This window comes from Sylvia atricapilla, chromosome 5 (genome assembly GCF_009819655.1).
Source record: "Sylvia atricapilla isolate bSylAtr1 chromosome 5, bSylAtr1.pri, whole genome shotgun sequence".
NCBI classification, from domain to species: domain Eukaryota; kingdom Metazoa; phylum Chordata; class Aves; order Passeriformes; family Sylviidae; genus Sylvia; species Sylvia atricapilla.
In genome coordinates, this window is record NC_089144.1 from 43698449 (window position 1) to 43717959 (window position 19511).

General features: G+C 36.0%; 1 protein-coding gene across 3 annotated transcripts in view; it reads right to left on the minus strand.

The window, feature by feature from the left end:
* Positions 1-19511, minus strand: part of EEA1 (early endosome antigen 1) — a 232134-nt gene that overhangs the window by 187548 nt on the left and 25075 nt on the right. For all 3 annotated transcript variants that reach the window (XR_010743630.1, XM_066319268.1, XM_066319269.1), the window contains exons 4-19: positions 19323-19377; positions 19134-19199; positions 18256-18295; positions 17337-17444; positions 17129-17250; positions 15527-15682; positions 13032-13148; positions 10711-11049; positions 7472-7621; positions 6339-6458; positions 5906-6109; positions 5029-5229; positions 4712-4825; positions 3328-3483; positions 1415-1554; positions 542-872 (exon numbers count right to left, since the gene is read on the minus strand). Coding sequence is in view for 2 of the 3 variants with exons in the window: in XM_066319268.1 (XP_066175365.1) it covers positions 542-872; positions 1415-1554; positions 3328-3483; positions 4712-4825; positions 5029-5229; positions 5906-6109; positions 6339-6458; positions 7472-7621; positions 10711-11049; positions 13032-13148; positions 15527-15682; positions 17129-17250; positions 17337-17444; positions 18256-18295; positions 19134-19199; positions 19323-19377 (2419 nt within the window). In the remaining variant the exon portion in view is untranslated. The remainder of the gene's footprint in view (positions 1-541; positions 873-1414; positions 1555-3327; positions 3484-4711; positions 4826-5028; positions 5230-5905; positions 6110-6338; positions 6459-7471; positions 7622-10710; positions 11050-13031; positions 13149-15526; positions 15683-17128; positions 17251-17336; positions 17445-18255; positions 18296-19133; positions 19200-19322; positions 19378-19511) is intronic.

Here is a 19511-nt window from a genome sequence, read left to right on the forward strand (position 1 = left end):
CCAATACCTTACGCTGAGCATGCCCCAAATGGCAGATGATGTTACTCTCTCTGCCTGCAGTATGCAGCTTTCCAGCATGGCCAGAAAAGTGCACAGAAGTTCTATACACGAAGACTTCAGAAAGGAAATTAAGATGGCCTCAGAAAAATAACTTCTTCCATACAACAGCATTTTAGCAAAGGTTCTAAAACTTTGTGTTGTTATAATACAGTTAATGTATTTTTTAAAAGGGGGACATTTGCAGTCAAATTGCTTCACCACTTGTCACCTCCACTTAGTTTCTTCACCATGTTAAAGGCACACAGCAAGGATAAAGGATCTTGTTATGTGATATGACTGATGTTTACTACTGTAAATATCCAGGCAAAAATTTAAGGTGGGAAACATGTATGAACTACTAAAAATAACAAATTGGTTTTCCTTACAGTAATGCATTTTCATGCATTGTCATCGTATGTACACTGCTTCAAACAGAAAACAAAGTCATTTTATCAGAATATATATACACCAAACTTAATGCCTAATTAAAGAATCTACTAACCATTTCTGCCATAGCTGCTTTTCCTTTTTTAATTTCTTTTTCTAATTCCTCCTTTCTTTTTTTAAAGGATTCAGAGCTTTTTGAGAGCTTATCTTTGGTATCTGTAAGGTCCTTTAATAGAGTGTCCTTCTCTAATTTCACTTGTTGCAGCTCTGATGTGGCTGCTTGCATTTTACAATCAAGTTCCTTGAGTTGTTTACTTGTATCTTGATTTGATTTCTCAAGGTTTTGTTTGAGACTGGCATTTTCTGCCTCCTGCTTTGAAATTTGTTGGTTTGCTTCGTCCAGGGCCTCAGATTTCTTCTGCAAATCCAACTGAGCATTAGACATCCTGTAAATACAAAAGGATAAAACACACTTTATAAAGTTCTTTTTCACAGGTTCTTTTGTGTCCTTAAATGTCTCTATTTTCATTCATGGGCATTACATCTTTCCAGCCAAGATGAAACAGCAACTTCAGAAACTAGTCTGAGATGCTTCTTGCTTCCTCAACTATAATGAACAGAAACTACCCCTTTGCTGCTTATGCATAAATTGCAAATTTGTATTTGAAAAAGGTTACAGAGCTATGAATATTTAAATATGGACTTCACTACATCAATCTGTTCAGATATTTAGCTGACAATGAGAACAGTGAATAAAATGAAGAAGCGTAGTGAATCACAACAATCAGTGATTCCTGTGAAACAACATGGCAGATGGAGTGGACGACAACAAGTGGGATACAACACAGTTCTTGTAGCAGAGGCAACACAACACTTATTTATGACTTTATGAAATCACAGGAGAGAAGCAGAAAATTTCAACTCTGGTCCAAACTGCCCCAGTTTTATGTCTGACTTTGAGAAGTACTGTAACACAGGAAATGCATACGCTTCTCTTGCTGCTTCTAGTTGTTTATTCAGTTCTGCTGTCCGGAGGTCTAGTTCTTTAGACTGATGTCGCTGTTGCTGTAATTCCTGAAGAGCTTGGTCTTTACTTGCTCTAGCATCAAGAACATCACCTTCAAGTTTCTAAGAAAGAAAAATAAGAAGATAGAGCCATCAGAACACAACCAACAAAATAAAAACAGCAATAAAAAAGCAAAGTCTGTGAGTTGCATTAACAGTAGAAAGCAGTCACAACTCTCTTACATCATGTACCTGTTTCATTACTTTGCAATACATCTTTCATTATTTAGTTTCTGCTAATCACCTGCTCCTCCAGAACTGAACTACTTTGGTAAGACATTCTGAAAGCATCTTTAAATTAAAGGCCAAGCAGGCCTTTTACTACGAAATAATAGATAAAAAGCTTTACAGCAAAAGCAAAGACACAAGCTACAGTGGTGAAGAAATTTTATGCTTGCCTGAAAGAGGTTTTTCTTCTGTTTTTTTCCAAAGCTACTTTTTTACGCACATTGAGTACAAAGAACACAGGAGCCTTCAGCAAATGGGCATTGTTTAGACTCTTCAATATACTGGCTGTTTTACAGGCACTTCTGCTTTTACACAGAGGCCATGAAAAAAAGTGGCCAAGTTTCTCCAAAAATTTCCTGAGGACTTTTTGTTTTCTAATTTTTTTAATTTTTTTTAAATGCCACACATTCAACTGGAAAAATCTCAAGGAATGGTGACGATGTCAAGATAGAACACAGAATTGCAGAATTTACATAGAATTGCATTCCTGTTGACAGCATTAACAACGCTGCTCAGTTTCACACTTCAGCTACCAGGAACCTCATAAAATCATATGCAAGCAAGCTCTGTATTTCTCCCAAGCACTTGTGTCTACTGGCTACTTGTGAAACTTCAGCAGAAGAATGAAAACTAAAAACATAAATCAAAGAAGAAAAAAGCCCAGTGTCCAAAAGAAGAGATTAAAGAACAAAATAATTATGCTGACAATGAAATACATGACAGCTTTCATTTTTAATAGCATTGTATTTAAAATTTCATACAGCGAAAACGATCTTCATTCTCTTCTATAGAGCACAAAACCTAGGAAAAACACCCAACTCAGTCTTGGGCATAAAGACTACTAACGTCCCTCAGAACAGACAGACAACCCTGCAGAAACAGTTCTGCATTGCTCCCATGATCCCTGTATCATATGCTTCTGTGTGTTATGAATTTTATGACTATCAGGAAGTTTTAAAAAATAGTGATCAAAGGTCAAAGCCCAAAATTTAAAGCTCTCAAACGTTAGGATTAATCTGTATACTTAACTGAAAATACTAGTATATCAAAAGACCAAAAAGTTCTGTAAACCTTCTGCCAGAAGTATGTGGATTTTAAAATACAAACTGATTTCAGAATCGGAATGAAAAACCCCAGATCAAATTAAGAGATGAGATACTGATAAATAAATATTGCTAAAAAGCCTACTGAAAGGCTTCGGAAATAAATTAAACCAAACAGATGGTGTTAAGCAGGGTTAGCCAACATAACACATATTCCCTGCTACTATTTGTGAAATGTTAAAGTTCAAACTTGAAAACTTTAATTATGGGACATATTCGTGTTCCCCCACATAACAATTTCTAGGTAGCACAAAGTTTGGTAGAAGCACACACACAGGAAAATGACAGTGGCAGCATTGTAGGCCTATCTTTTTAATGTGATATACTAGCAGGGAGGATGAGAACAGGATTAAATGGTGAATCGGGAAACATTAGTGAGACAGAAAACCCACAAAAGCGATACTGATATAATCCTTCCCCCTTAATTTGAGCACAGCTTTTACCATATGCTGCCTAACAGCACAGATCAGTTTCTCTAAGTCCAGATACTGTATTCAACACAAACCTTAAGCTGTGCCTCTAGTTCTTCAGTTCTCTGTTCTAAAGAAAGGCATTTTTCTTTGTACTCTTTAAGATTGGCTTCCAGCTGAGTACAGTATTCCTGCTTGTCATTCAGCTTAGCTGTAACCTGATCCAACTGAGCGCTGACCTTATTTAACTCCTGGGTAAAACAAAAACATAAAGGTTGTTACTTTTTAAAAACTTCAAAAACTACTAATGTCATATATGCTTTAAATGGTCTAATATGTTCAAATTAAAAAGGAAAATAAGGTCTGGTTTTTATTCTGAGGGGCAGGAAATTGAAAGGGGAAACACAAACACGTGAACAAATTCCCTCTGTTTCACTGAAAAAATTATTTTAAAGCCTCAATATTCTCTCAAACCTTACAGGCTCTGGGAAAATGTTAACGGAAGTGTTTTTAGGTTGTAAATGGAAGAGAACTATAAATAATAAAGGCACTAGATCCTCAAATTAATACAGCAATAACTGGAAAATAAAGTTAAAAAACCTACATAAAATTTTTGATGTCCTTGCTTGTCAGGAAATCAACCATCAAAGAGGAAAGCCAATAACATGGAAATGCTCAGTTCTCCACATACCAGAGATGATTTCAAAACATTTTGTTGAACACAAAACAAATTAATTCTGTGAGAGACATGAACACATTCACCTAGTAACCACTATGATGACAGCTACATCAAAGTTCACTGCTCTCCAACCAAGCTAATGTATTTCGTTATTAATTAATTATTTCATGGCTGCAAAAACTTGTCTCCTGTTTACAGCAAAGAATTACATCCCTGTGATACAAAACGATGCTATATTAACATCTCCTGGATGTTTCCATGAAGACCACAGCAGCATTGATTTTAACTATGCAAATATTTGATTAAACAGACAGTAATATGTCACACTAGGACTGAAACACATTAAAAAACTTTTATCATCAGCCTCTTGAGTTTCTTTGTCAGCTGGCACACTTCTGAATACCAGCAGAGGATAGGGAATTCATCTGAGTCAGCAATAAGAGTTAAGAGCTTTTGCTTCTACTGAGTGCATTCTACAATCTTTTCTTCATAGCATACACAAAGAAATTATATATATTTATAAATACATGTAATACCTCCAGAACACCTAAGGAAAGCTTAGATTCTGAATGATAACCCTACAGCAAGGAGTGGAATCCCAAGTTAATTCCTTGCACTGCAAAATATATCTGCTCCAAAGCAGCATAACCACATGGGTAAACTATCCTAAACAACCATTTCCCAATGCTTGTTCGTATGCTTACTGTTACATATGTTTATGTTTACTCTGTTTACTGAGTTTGTAAACAGACTCTTTTTAGGCTTTTAAGCGGTTTTTAGGTAACATAGAAGCTTAATACCTGTTGTTTATCTTGCAGTGCATTTTGGGCAGTGTCCAGATGGTTCTGTAGATCCGCTCTCTGAGCAGCTTTTGATGCTTCTGCTGAAAGTAGCAATTCAGTCTTTGCTTTTACCTGAAAGACAAATTGCATTTCACTAAAACATCTGTTTTACCATAGCTCATCCTACTTTTTGATAGCCATCAGTAAGTTTAATAATAAAATCAGCAGCATTCATGTGTTAGTGTATGTATTTCCTTGTAGGAAAGTGCATCTTCTCCCAAATGGGAAATCACAACCAGAATTTTTCCTCACCATAAAATATAGAGATCCATTACCTGCACATCAAGTTGTGACACTTTCTCTTTACTTTCATTTAATTGACTGGTTAGTTCAGTGATATTTGTTTCCAGGGAAAGCACACGATCTTGAGCAGCTCTTAGGTGTGCCTTTTGCTCCTGCACTTGTTCATGCAAATTCTCTTGGGCTTGTTTATGACTTTCTGATTGATTCTTCAGCTTCTCTGTCAGCTGAGTTACCTGCAACGTTAAAAAAAAAGAACGTGAGAAGACTGGAACAGCATGTCCACAAAAGTAAAAACTTAATTTTAGTGTGTCTTATTATGGCTCTGGAGACCCAATGGTACCACATTTCTTTTCCTGAACTATTAGAGTAAAGCTATATCGTAAACAAAACCAGAGTTTACATAGATTACCAGTAGCAAATAGAAGGAAAAGGGAATTGTCAATTTGGCCTTAATGTAACAGAAACAAAATACTAAGTAGACAGCAGATTCAGGCTGAACTGAATTTTGATGCTGAAAGCAGTAATCAAACCTCTTTTTAAAATGAGTGAAACAAATGAATATATTATATTTATTTGTATATAGTTATAACTACATATATAATTTTTTAGAAGTATACACATATACAAATACATATATAAAGTTATACAGTTATATAACTATTTGTAAGTACATATTACTAGCATATATACAAATGAAATACCTAGGAATTCCTTTCCCTATGCTGATAGCATGGAAGTTACCCGAACACATGTAGTGTGAAATTTACAGTAAGATCTTTAAAGTAGGTTTTAAAGAAATGGAACAGTACAGAAAATACTAGTGTCATATCTGATGAGATAGGAAAAAAAAAAGGAAACAAGATTCAATAATGAGAATGAATGAAAAGAAATAGATCTCATAGTTCTTACCTGTATTTGTAATGCATGGTTTTTCTCCTGTAGCTGGTTCAGAACCGCAGTTTCTCCTTCACCAGCTTGAATTTTTGCATATAAGTCCTCTCTTTCCTTTTCTAGCAGAGAGATGTTGTCCTTACTTTTTTGAAGCAAAGCCTCAAGATTTTGAATTTTTTGGTCCTTATCTCCAATTTGTCGTAGTACTTGCTCCAGATCATTCTAGACAAGAAAATAACAGTTTTTAATTATAAGGACCTTAAAAGTTGGGCCTGATGCATAAAATCTTAGATAAATTTATCAAACACTTTCCATATATTCTATTCCAGATCTATAGGCTAATTTATTGAAATGAATATAATTCATGCAAGTCACTTTTAGAAAGAAAAGTATTTAGAATAATGAAAACCTGGAAAACCCACTTTCACATGAGGATACATAACTCCATTACCTGGGCTTCTCGTAGTTTTGCTGTTGTATTTTGCTGAAGCGTCTGCTGTTCCTGGTGCTGCTGCTTTGCCTTTTCTAGTTGATGTTGCAATTCTGTGGAATTTGCTGCTTTTTCCTTTAGCTGGAAAAAAACCCAATACCAAATACCAAACAAACCAGACCAATGAGTGGAAAAAAAGCACCACTCAATACACCAATTGTACTCAATGTTCACTCTAAATATAAAAGACTTTAGTGTAAACATGGATATTTAAAAATTTGTATAAAAACAAAAATCTGTAATGCTAGATCAAAATCTAATCAGAGCATTCATTACAACTAATCGGTGAGATTCTATATCACAAGTGAGAACTATAAAACATTTATCAGGCACATGTAATTTAGCTCTCAAATGATTTAAAACATAAGGAATTTTTAGTATGCTTTTTGCAGTAGTTGTTAAGATGTAGCATGACTGAAAATACAGTAATAATACCTGTAAAACAACATTATTATTACTTTTTTTGGCAATTTCAGTAACAACTGTCAGTCATTATTTTAGTAGCAACTTCAGTTTAGCAGTCTCTCCATTTCTATACTAATCAAGGCTTTGCAAATCAGCTACAGAAAAGTTAAAAGCTTTGACAACATACCACTCAGATATTTGGCCAATCCCCCTACAGCCAGCAGAAAATCAGCAACATACACAGGATATTCATTAAAACAAATAAGAATTAATAAAACAAGTGTTTTCTGCCCATTCACCCCACACTGATTATTAACTATCAATGACCTGCCATGCCATGTTCACTCTTTCTTCATATAGGGCTTTATCTTAAAAAAATATCTACACACAAAACTACCCATATGGGATTATATGCACCTAAGTAATTTTTTCATAAGAACCTCAGACAAAGTTCGTAAGTGCAAAATGCACTTCTATTCATGTTTTAAGCACCACAAACACACATACATCTGTAAAGACAAGCAGCGTCTAAGCAGATTTTGATAATTGTACCATATGTCCTTGACAGTATCAGTCAAAAGAAATTCCCATGAGAACAAACTTTATGAACTGCAACATCACCACAAGTGTGTGTAGAGATATATCACCAGAAGCAGAGTAAACTATAGAATCTGCATAAAATCCCCTACCTGCTCTTCAGCACGAGAAAGTTTTAACTGTAGGTCAGCCACTTGCTGCTCTTTGTCCATCAGTTTCTCACTGGACAGCTGCCTCTGTTCCTTGAGCCGCCCATGTGCTTCCCCTAACTGGCGCTCTGTTTCCAGGAGTTTACTGTGCAACTGCAAAAAAAGAGTCATCCACTTTTTCAGTCATTCCTTAGCCAACAGTGATACAGACTCAGTTCGTGCAACGTTTAGGCAAAGTTTTCATAACCCCTTTTCATATACTGTTCTGCACTGCTAGAATATTAAGAGTGTAATTTTTAGCTTGAGCTGGCTACATCAATGGCATTCATTGTCTGCTGAGAAGAGATACATGAATAGTTAGTGTAGGGTACACAGCAATTTTGGTGGCTTACAGTCCAGTACCTTCCAGCAGCAAAGAGTAAATAGGTGGATGTGCTCTTCCAACTGGACACAAACCTGCTTCACGATTTTATCAATCATCAAAAGCAGTATTGCACCATCTTTGAAGTGCAAGGATGGCCTTTTATAATCCACTGTTCTAAAAAGCTCTTTTATAAAATCAGCTTACTCTATGTGAAACTGCCAATATAGGTCCTGGGTTCACTCCTGCCTACTTTTATACAAACACAATCAAGGACACAATGATCCCTTAACTCAGTCCAAAACCAGAGAACAGATCAGACCTTGCAGCACAGCAAGAACTTTCTACAGGTTGTGGGAAAGCTATGAATGAAGCTTGCTCCCCTATGCATTTATGTCCAAGGTCCTTGAACCATTCACCTTTTAACTCCAGGTCCTCTCTTCAGTACTCCTGAACCTTCCTCATGCTTTCCTTAAATCCCTACTAATATCCATGCACGCAAAAGGCAGCCCAATTTTATTGTTCACTGCAAGAAATCACTTTGACCAACTGGCTGCCTAGCAGAGCAGAAAAAGAAACGGTGATTGTGATACCATTACATTTTCCACCCACGTGTTAAGCAGGAGTGAAGCCTCTTTCCTGCCATCTGCTTCCCAAAGAATTTAACACTGAAGAACTTAACACTGAAGGGCCATCTGTCAAAATTTAGCTTAAGCAATGCAAAAGTTTAAAGGGTTTGGAGACAGGGAAATAAACGTATCCATGACTTACTTCTAAAAAAAAAAAAATAAATAAATAAATCAAGCTAAATTATCTGTCCACAACCCCAAAAATCATGAGGAAAAAGCTGTTTTGCATGTGGCTAAGATGCTGACTGCTAACAGTGACTGTATAGTTAAGAAAGAGGTAGGAGAAGAGGAAGGACAGGGTGAGGAAACAGACCATAATCTCTCCTCCAGTAATGAAGAACATTTGTCTTTTCTTGCAGGATCACCAAATTATAAACATTTTCTCCTCACTAAAAATACAAACAAGAACTGTAGAAAAATACCTACTGAATAAAGAGTGCAACAAAATAATTACTAACTATTCATGGTTATGCTGATAATGGGAGAAAATATTTGGAAAGAGGAAATCAATAAATAATATTTTACACTAATTACTTTTATTCCAGGCATGGCTAAGTATTTTTTAAGAACTTTAGGAAGACATTTAAGTAAACAGGACCATACAATCCAAGATTAACATACACTACAGAATGCAAAACAACCCATGAAAAACACCTAGATTTTAAAAGATACAGTCAGGTATATTCAAGTTTTCTCAACAGAATTTATTAGCAATTAACATTTCTTCAAAACTGGAGGAGTCCATACTCTCTTGTCCATACTTTCCTCTTACTGTCACGCTGGAACCAACACTATTACTCAAGTTTCTTCCATTAGGATTACTTCTTCCACATCACCAAAATTCTAAAATGTACACACTTAACCAGACATGCACCCATTCACATGAATTTTGAGAAGATGACAAGTATTCTCAAAAATAAGTGATTCGACTAAACAACTATACATATACCTCCATAAACAGAATTCATATTCTAAATGTAAGCTAATGGACTACATGCATAAAAAGGTAGTTCCAGTGAAGTACCAAGTGAACAAATATGAGGAATTTAGTCTTCTCATTACAATAGTAACTGAACTCTTCTTTGCAGGAAGAGATGCTTATGATTGGCTTTTCTTTTGTTTTATATCAGGTACAAAGGGGTTTTTTTCCTGCATTATTCTTTTACTATACAATTCTAAAACACATCCTGAAGTCTAGTGGCTTGTTGAAGATTTCTTGCTTAGGTTGTCTTCCTTCCCAATGGTATCACCAGAAAATGTGTCATGCCTCCATTTCCTTTCATACAAATTCATTCAGCAATGCTTTCTTTACTTCCTCCTCCTTCATTTTCCCACCCCAAAAATCCTTCTTGAAAATGCCCTCTCTGGCTAAAGACAGATTTCAGCTCAGGCTCTAGCTATGCTTCTGTTGCTAAGGCAGACTAAGGAAGTTTCACCAAATGCAGATTCCTACAGATAACTAACATAATGATCTCCTCTCACTCTGACAGAAAAGTAATGGGAGCAGGAAAGACATTCTGGGGATCTAATACACACATAAACATGGTTTAGCCAAGTCACAGTTGTTCCAAGGTAAACAAAGAGAGCTCGCAACTTGATCTGTTTCAGATTTTACAAAGGGTTGAAAACTCATTAACACTTACTTTAAAATAAATAAGCATTAGCAAGATTAAAATTGTGTATGTCATACTAAAAAATAAAGATTTTTTTTTATGTCTTAAGACTGGACGTGATTACTGATACACAAATATTTCTCCAGTCTAACTTTCCAAAAAAAGATAAACTGAATACCAGCCTCAAGTTTCAAAATTCTCAATGTTATAAGAAAGTCCTAATCCTCTAAGTAATTTTATTCAGCAGAATAATAGGTTCTGGTGGGGGAGATGTATGTATGCCCTGGGTGCTCTCCTAGCTATCAGCAACATAAAGAGAAGTTGTTTGGGGAGAAACACTAAGAAAGCAATATCAAGATTTCATATTACCCTGGCTTTTCACACTAGGCATTCCCTACTATATTCACTACTGAGACTTAAAGTAAATCAAGCACTGTTCAGTTCTAATGTAAAACCAAGACTCACTTTCTCAAATTTCCTACAGAGTAGTAAGATACAAGTGAAGGTTAATTACCCTCCTTCAAATAAAAAAATGTAAATGCATGTTCATAAAAAATATGCACGTGTAGGTTTTTTTTTTTTAAAGTTATGAGATGGTTTTAAGGAACCATTCAAATAGGACGGTTTAAGGAAACTTACCTGACTGAGCTCGCTTTGGAGTTGCAGGCCATGCTGCTCCTTTTCCTCCCTCTGCTGCTGGAGCTGTTTACATTCTGCCTTGAGATGCTGGTACTTTGTCTCTACTTCAGACAACTCTTCTTTAAGCTTCTGGCTTGCTTCTGCCTTCTCACCTAGCTCTGTCTGTAATCTCTGTATCGAGGCTTCAGATGCAGACAGCTTTGCCTGAAGCTGTTGGCAGTCTAGATCCTTCTGGTGAAAACTTGCCTGCACATTCTTCTTACTCACAGATACTTCATTGTGTTTTTCTTCCAGCTGGGTGTAGTCCTGTTCTTTCTTCAGCAGCTTCTCAGTCAGACTCTGTGAAGAGAGTTACATAGCAATTCAAGTACAATTCTGCTTGCAGCTGTTCAATATATTATTCAAGTTTCTTTCTAAGTGTAGATGCTGAACAGTGAAGAATTTATTCAAAAACATTGTTAAAGAAAATACTAACTTGTATCCTGCATTACATACATTGATTCTAGAGCCCATACAGCACACGGTTTCAACTGGAAAAAGTGTTTTTCATATTCTCACATAAATTCACTTCCTCTTACTCAGAACACCACACAAACTCTATTTCCGTATCCTTAAAACTAGATCTGTTTTCCCTGAATGTTCAAATTAACTTTATTACAACTGCAATTGCTTGGGGAAAAGTTGAAAAGTTTTCCATGAGCTATCTTCTGAGCTACAGGCCCTTATTTGCCTCTGCAAGGCAAGCCAAATCCCATGATTACTGTGCTTTAAACATGTCAAAAAGAGAGTTCTGCTGGTTTCAGAGAACTGATCCTATATATTTATATATATATGCACTTATATATACCTCTCTTCTTCTCAGTATAGCTCCTGAAAATGTAAGAAACCGCCTTCTTGCTTGAAGTTGTACATGAGCTTGAAAAACTTTCCATCAAAGCACAGAAATACCTTCCCACATTGCAACTGAATTATAAATCAATGTTCATATCAAATGTATTATATTCTACATATTCTACATACAAGGTACTCCATCATGAATTAATGGCTCCTCCCCGACAACTTTTCAAGGATGACAAACTGTTTAAAGTGGAAGCAATTTCTCTTATTGGAAGCTAGTCTTACCTTTTCCAATTCTAGGTCCAACTTCTCCAGGGCCAAAATCCCTTAACTAGCATTTAATTCTTATGGATAACACCTTTCAAAAAGCTGCATAAAGAGATGGCTGTAAACTGCTTTAAAGTCACTAAAACTGAAAGAGGAAAAAGTAGTTCACTGCCACTTCTCTTCTTCCTATTCCTCAAATGATTGGCATTAACCTGACATAGCAGAGGACTCTCTTAATGCATGGTTATCTTACGCATCAATCTGTTTTGCTCCACGTTGTTAATGAAATACCAACAGACTCAGGAAAGGGCTCTATACTGTATGGCAACACTTCTGCCAAAAGCCTGATTCATTGTTGCTGGTCTGTGGAAAATTACAGTATGACAATTCTTATTTTCTCAGTTCCACACCTAATTTAACAAGCCAAACAGAGTCATCCTGCTAAAGGTAGTTTCATTTACCAAATTTTAATTGCATCTTCCTGTTTTTTGCAAATGCTTCAATATTAAGTTACAATAAATACATTCTGTTTGGTCCCTCTCCTTTCCTATTTTCCAAGGTTGACAAGGCTCCTGGTAAATGCCTATATGTAATGTCCAGCTCATACAGTGTTACATGCAACATAAAGCAGCACACATCCTTGTCCTTGTTCCCTGTCCCCTTTTATTTCCATTTTTACCCCCACAATACATGATTTCTAAATACAAATACAAAATGCCGCAAGCTCAAAGAGCTCTGATAACAGCTCTCCAAGAACATAAGTTGAGAAGTTTCCGGAATTAATTTCCATTTTCTACCATTCATTATGCCAGTAAATGGCCTGAAAAATATGTCAAAAGTACAGTCTAAAAGCTAATAAAATGGAAAACCAACAAACTGAATATCTTTCAAATTATGATTTCTAGGCAAATGTATTATTTCCAGGAGTACTGCTTTTAATGTGTGAGATGGCAATTCTACTTAATGACAGGTAAGCATAAACTGCAGCAATTTAAAATTTGCAACCGTAGCAACCTAAAGAATTTCAGTTGTAGGATATGATGATCATTAAAATATGGTGTGTGCTTGGACATTATATCAGTCCAATTGTTAAATGAAATGGCAAAGGAATTCTCAACTTCTCCAAGAAGATAGTCTTCAGTCCTTCCAAAGGCAATGTGTGATGTGTTTCCATTTTAATGTGAGCTGACAAGCATAGGAAAGAGTAGCATTCTCACCTGATTCTTCTGTTCTAGCTCTTTGACTGAACTTTGAAGTTTGTGCAGCTCCTGAACATACACAGCTACCTCCTGAGGTCCTTTGGCAAGTTCAGCTCTTAACTGGTTAATGGTAGCCTGAAAAGACAAACCACATTTAAAACAAACCTTTGCATGGATACTCTAACAGAAGAAAGATGTCTGGTAATAAAATAAAAATATTTTTTCTATACAAATAACAAGCCTAAGGAAAAAAAATCTAAACTAAGCTTACAGCACCATCCAAAGTACCACTGAGCATCATTTCCCAGCTGAGATTATTTTATGTCCTATTTTGGAAGATGAGAATCTGACCCAGTGCAATAGCAAATGCCAGGTTGAACCCAAAACTGATGAAAATCATAACAGATTATCCATTGATAATTATCATGGTTCTAGCCAAAGGTGAAACCTTTCCAAGTCATTGCAGTTACATGGCCAAAATCTTGGCCACTCTAGGAAAGGAATGTGCTGGAAAAGGCTCTAGAAGCAAGTCTGGCATTTGATGCAACCGTGGTGTGTGACTTGTGGACATATCAACCCTGCAGGTCAGCATAATCAGGGGAACAATACTATCCCATTAAATAGGGGCAGTACAGAACAGAATATATCAATGACTGCACAGTATTTGAACACAGTAATGGAAGAAAACAAGAAAAACACTTTAGGGCATTGCTGCCCTAAAACATGCTGTGTATTAATGTACTCATTTCAAATACACTATATAGTAGTGACCTTTATAAAGAAGTTTTCTTTCCTATTGTTCTCATAAGCAGAGATTTCAGCACAAATGCATAAATATTGAATTCAAAAGTGAACTAAAGCAGAACAGAACAGACAATCACCATCCAATTTACAACCTTCCTACAGAAAAAGGAACACCAAAGAGAATATAAAAACAAAGTATATGACTGCATATAGTTAACTGACTTTCTGTAACACTGTGCTTTACAATGCTGCTTCGTAACAGAGCTGTTAGTTAAAACACATCCTAGGGTTGGTCTTTTTTGGCCAAATATTCCAGGATATTATCAGAAAACAGTATGGATATTTCATACTGAGAGAACATAATGCAGAAAATGTGCAGAAGCTTACAAAGGATACTACTGCAGCCATTTTCAACTAGAATCATAATTTAAATCCCTAAAGGTCGATCACTTATTTACAATTCAGTAAGCCTGCATTTCTTTCTTAAAAGGGAAATACATATTGGGTAAATATTTAGTCCTACTATTTTCTTGCTGATGTGTCTACATGACTTTTTATGACTTTTTAAAAAACAGAAATGCTTTTGTTTAACATCATCTTGAAATTGTCTTGATGTGACAGAAATTTGCTATAAAAACTACATGCTTTCCAAAAACTTTACTTCAAATTTAAGCCTATTAGAAAGCAGAGAAATAAAATGGATGGATGAAAGATGGAAAGAAGCAGTTGCAAAAGCTGTAGTAGACACATTTCCTCAAATTTGTTTTGTAAATATTCCAGTGTTTCTAATGCCTTTGCTTACTGGGAGGGAAAAAAAAAAAACCCCAAACAAAAAAACACTAGTCCTAAGTTTATTAAATTTACCCTTAATTTAGGGTACTCATTTTGTTTATTTCTTTGGGCACTCAAATTAGCAATCAAGCCTAGGTGCTACATTTAATGAAGATTTATAAGATACTGAAATAAATACCAACAAACAGAGATTCATAGCAATGCTCAGCTCCAAAGCAGTGTGGCTGTTCCGTAACATGTTTACTATGCAGGAGCCACTCTAGTTAAAAACTGAAGATGAAAGGAGCCACTGACTATGAATATTCATCTGAAAGATGTAGATGCCTGTTCCAGGTACAGCTCTGAAAAAAGGTGTAAACACCCAACAGACTTAGGTGACAACTGTAGACTATACTATCCTTCACATCCCTCTCCTACAGTACTTGAAGATGTTCATATAGGGTTAATATGATTGTTGTTATTTTCACCCATACTGAACATTTACCTTATTTTAAAGACATTCACTTTGAAAATCAAAATTAATACATGTATCCTCAGCCAGCCTGTAAAAACAGCCAAGGATGGTGTAAAAATCACTTTAAACTTTCAGTCTGTGATGTGGTCTTGAATAGCAAAGCTGAGATGAAACATGGCCAAACATTTATGTCAAGCACTGCAGCCAATGTGTCAGTGAAGGACTTCCAGTTCTTATTTTCTTATGAGTAACACTTAGCAAAACTGTGTTTTAGCCACGAGCTTTTTGAGATAGTTTGAGGAGTAAAGTTCTTCTTAAAGATCCAAATCTGAGATGCTGCATCCCTTTTCCTCTGCTTGTATGGAAGTCATAACTGACAGAAGAGCAAAATAACCAAAATTCTTGGAGAAGTGAGAAGATTCAACTAAGAAACATGCTTTTTCATTATGATTAATTTTATTTTACATTTTCATATGATAATCATGGCAAAGCTAGAGCACACATCTTTATGTTTGATTATTACCTCAGAGTTAGCCTGCTCTGCCTGCAAATGCTTGCACTCATCTTTCAGCTTTTCAGATTCTCTTTCACGTTCCAGGGTCATTTTATCCATCAGTGTTTGAACTTGGACCAGTTCTTTTTTCAGGACAGCCACATCTTCCACTCCAGGCCTTTGTAGCTAAAAAGTTGGGAGCAGTGAGCAACATCACATTGGCAGACATGCTTCCAGTGTCAATGTCATTTCCAAAAATCTATCAAATCATCAATTTATAGAAAGGTGACATATTCAGTAATACAGCTAGGCTTAAAAAAAAATAAAAAGAAAAAAAAATAGAGAGAGATAAAAAAACTCCCCCAAAAACTCCCAAAACCAGAGAAGTGCTTACAATTCCCAAAGAAAACAAAGAAAACAGGATTTAAGGGCTAGGTTTTAGTTTTTATCTGCTAAATTTTCAACTTGCTGATTGATTTCAACCAAATCTAACAAATGGAAAATTGTCTCAAAGATTTAATTTTTGTAACTTTTATGTAGGTAGATGGCTAGATACAGGATACTGCCCCTGTCTTCACGAATTATTTCAGAAAATCACCACAGACAAAACAAAAGGGCAGCTGAAGGCTATGTCTTGAAGATACTATCAGATAGAGCCCATACCAAACCCACAGGTAAAATCTGTTGGTAATGGCATCTCAAGCACCTTAACATGAAACAGTATCCCGCAGCATGAAACAGTATGGAGGGAAAGGAGAGGAACGGCAACCAGGAGCAGTAAAGAAAGTAGTGAAAAGGAGTGCTGACATCTTTAGAAGAGAAAAGGAACAGAAAAAAAGATAAGGGAAAGGGAAGACAAGAAACAACTGAACAGGGTCTAGCATCTGGGCAAGGTCTATAGGCCCTTGAGGGCAGTCAGCTACAGGGAAGAAGGGGGATAAACAAGTCCTGCTTTCCTTCAGAGTCTAAGCAGTAGCTGAGTGGAAGAAACTAGTAAATTCCTTTCACTACTGCTTTAGAAGTGACCCAGCTTGCGGAGTCATTGGGATTGCTCCCTGGAGCCCTGGCTGAATATAAAAGTCAGGATATCAGGAGCCAAAATCCTGGAATACACACACATTGCTATCATCAGCCAAATGCAAGAGGGACAAGATTAACATAGACACGATGACAGCTGCCAGTTTTTCAGCCACCATATCACAAAATACCTCTCTGAGCACTTCTTAAAAATCCAGCTGCCCAAGGGCAGCCAGAGCATAACACCTCATGGAAAAAGAGTGACCTAAAGATAGCCGTGGACGTCAGCAAAGGCATGCTCCAAGTTCAGGTCTGTGCAGCACATCTATATGCGTAATGCACTGCAGAAATGCTTAAGGGTAAAGCATGAAACAAGAAGACTACAATATAATGCAGGGTGAATTTTAATGTATGTCAGAAACAACATATAATTTCTCACTGGAAAAACACTGAAAATGCAGATCAAAAACAATGGTACTCTGAATTTTTTCAGCCCACAAGCAAACATCTTCAAGCTCAACAGAGTTTGACTGGTTTAAAATCGTGTTTGCAAGCATTTAAATAAACCCCTCCCTTGACTCGAAAACAACAAAAACATTAATGTGATGTGAATACCAGCTCTGTCTTTAAGTCTTCTACTGTACTTCTCTCTTTCTGCAGTTCTTGTCTTAGGTTCACCACTTTCTGTTCTGCACCTTCCCGAAGGCTGAGTTCCTCATCATACTTTGATTTAAGATCTAATAAGAAAGAAGTTGAATAAATGATCCCTTTCACAAATTGCACAAGTAAAGAAGATAATCAGATCTCATACTAGTACACTTACCCACAATTTCAGTGGCCAGTTGTGCTGCTTTTTGCTCAAATAAGTCTTTCATTTGCTTAATGTTAAAATTTTCTACTTGGATCTCTTCTAGTTGCCGTTCTAATGATTCTATTTCCATAAAAAGAACAGTATTATTTTCTAGAAGAATTAGGACAATACAGTTCCTCATGCCCATAACTAACCACAAGAGGTGAATATGTAATCCAAAATCCCTTAACATGCAACCATCGTAGCAAAAGGAACAACTTTACTGAAGTTAAATATCTGCAAGCTTGATATCACTGTCACTAGCTGAGTACTCTGTAGGATTAAGTACATATTGGTTTTCATTGGTCACAAATAGCCCTTCAGATCACTGCAACATGATGTTGAATTGCAAGCCCTGAACTGTAATTAAAAGCTTTAATCAATACCAGTCAGATACTTTATGTACAAATAGAGAAATTTTTATTCTGAGTGCCTCATGGAGAAAAACAGAGCAAACATTATGAGTCTTCAAAACAAAGAAATAGTTCACTGTTTTCTTTCTAGCAAGGAGCACAGAAAAACATTACACAAAACCATCACTGAAAAATGCTATAGTTTATATAGTACAGTGCTACAGTACGTAGCTGACTGCTTGAATATATTAAATGATAAAAAAAGTGTTCAAAAGATCTCATAAGAACTGCTTTCAGATTCAGAAGAACTCCTGTTTTGCTTCTAAAAATCTCAAACCCTAAGCCCCTGGAACATTTCCCCAGACTATTGCTTAACATAAATAGTTCTTAACAGATCTTACAATGAAATTTTTTTGCAGTAATTGTAATTTTCCAGCTTTCTAGCTCTTTAATTTACCAAAAGTGTTAATTTACCTAAAAGCTAAACCAAAAAAAATTCCAAAGCAATGAAGAAATTAATATAATAAAATGTTAGCCACCTGTAGACGTAGCTGTTGTCAATCCATCAGATTTAGACTCCTTAAGAAAACAGAATAAATGCACCATTAGACAGTAGGAATAAAAACTACTACTTCCAAAGTTCATCCATTTTTTGGAAAAGACATGGAAATAAAGACTTCTGTGCTCAAATACTGCACAGCAGTATAAAAATACCTGAATTCAAACAGTTATATTTGGAAAACTGGAAAAGGCCAAGATGACTTTTCATTTCATGTATCACTACACTATCAAGGTTTCCACTTGAAAGGCTCCAGTAAGAATCCTCTCCCCCTCCCCTTCCTCAATACAGAAATCTGTCCTAGAAACAGAGGTTACAGACATCAAGAAGTACATCATGAGAGGGATTTTTGTCAGAAAGCAATTTCTGAGGTTTGTAACCATCCCGCATCTAAGCAGATCATAGTAATAAAAAAAGAAAGAGCTTCCTTTAGGGCACAACTCACCACAGTTTGCCTTGCATTATTTTTCGAGCTCAGCTAGATACCTATGAAATATCACTGCTGTTTTCCAAAAGTTCTTACAGAAAGACTCCATAGCTTTTTCTCATAAAACATGAAATACTACATTCAATTTGCTTTCTTTAATAAACTGAGTTCTGAATGAACTCAACAGAAGGAAAAGTCTGAACTGAACCTCTAGTGAGTAGTATGGAAGAATTGTTATCTATTGTGACTTTGTCCTTTACATTTATATATGCAGTAACATTGTGGAGAGATAACTAGCTTTGTTTTCAAGAACATGTCAATATTTAAATTACAGAACTAACTAAATCAGGCCACGTGCCTTACAAAAAAGGTTTTAATCTTCAATGTCAATGCTGACGATAAACCTGCTTCAAGTATTTTAAAGCAATTACTTGCTGCTGCTGCCCCTGCAATTTCTCTAGTTCTTTCTTCAGCTCTTCTGAATACCATCTCTCCTCCTGAGGGGGAAAATGATAAAAAAAAAAGGAGATGGGAAGAGAGACTATAAATTTCGTTGCTCAAGACAGTGGAACACTTCAATTTGAAACAAAGAACCAAGTGCAAGTAAAATACTTTCCAACCTTCAGTGAAGCTTGCAAGTCTTGAACTTCTTGTCGGAGCAGTGATACTTCATCTCTGAATAAATATATCCACAGAGTGGAGAAAATGAATACACAGTGGTTATGTTTTGTCAATATTACATACAAGTTGTTACATACAGTTGTGTTAAGTAACTGGACTGATAGTCATGTACAACATTTCTAGATTTT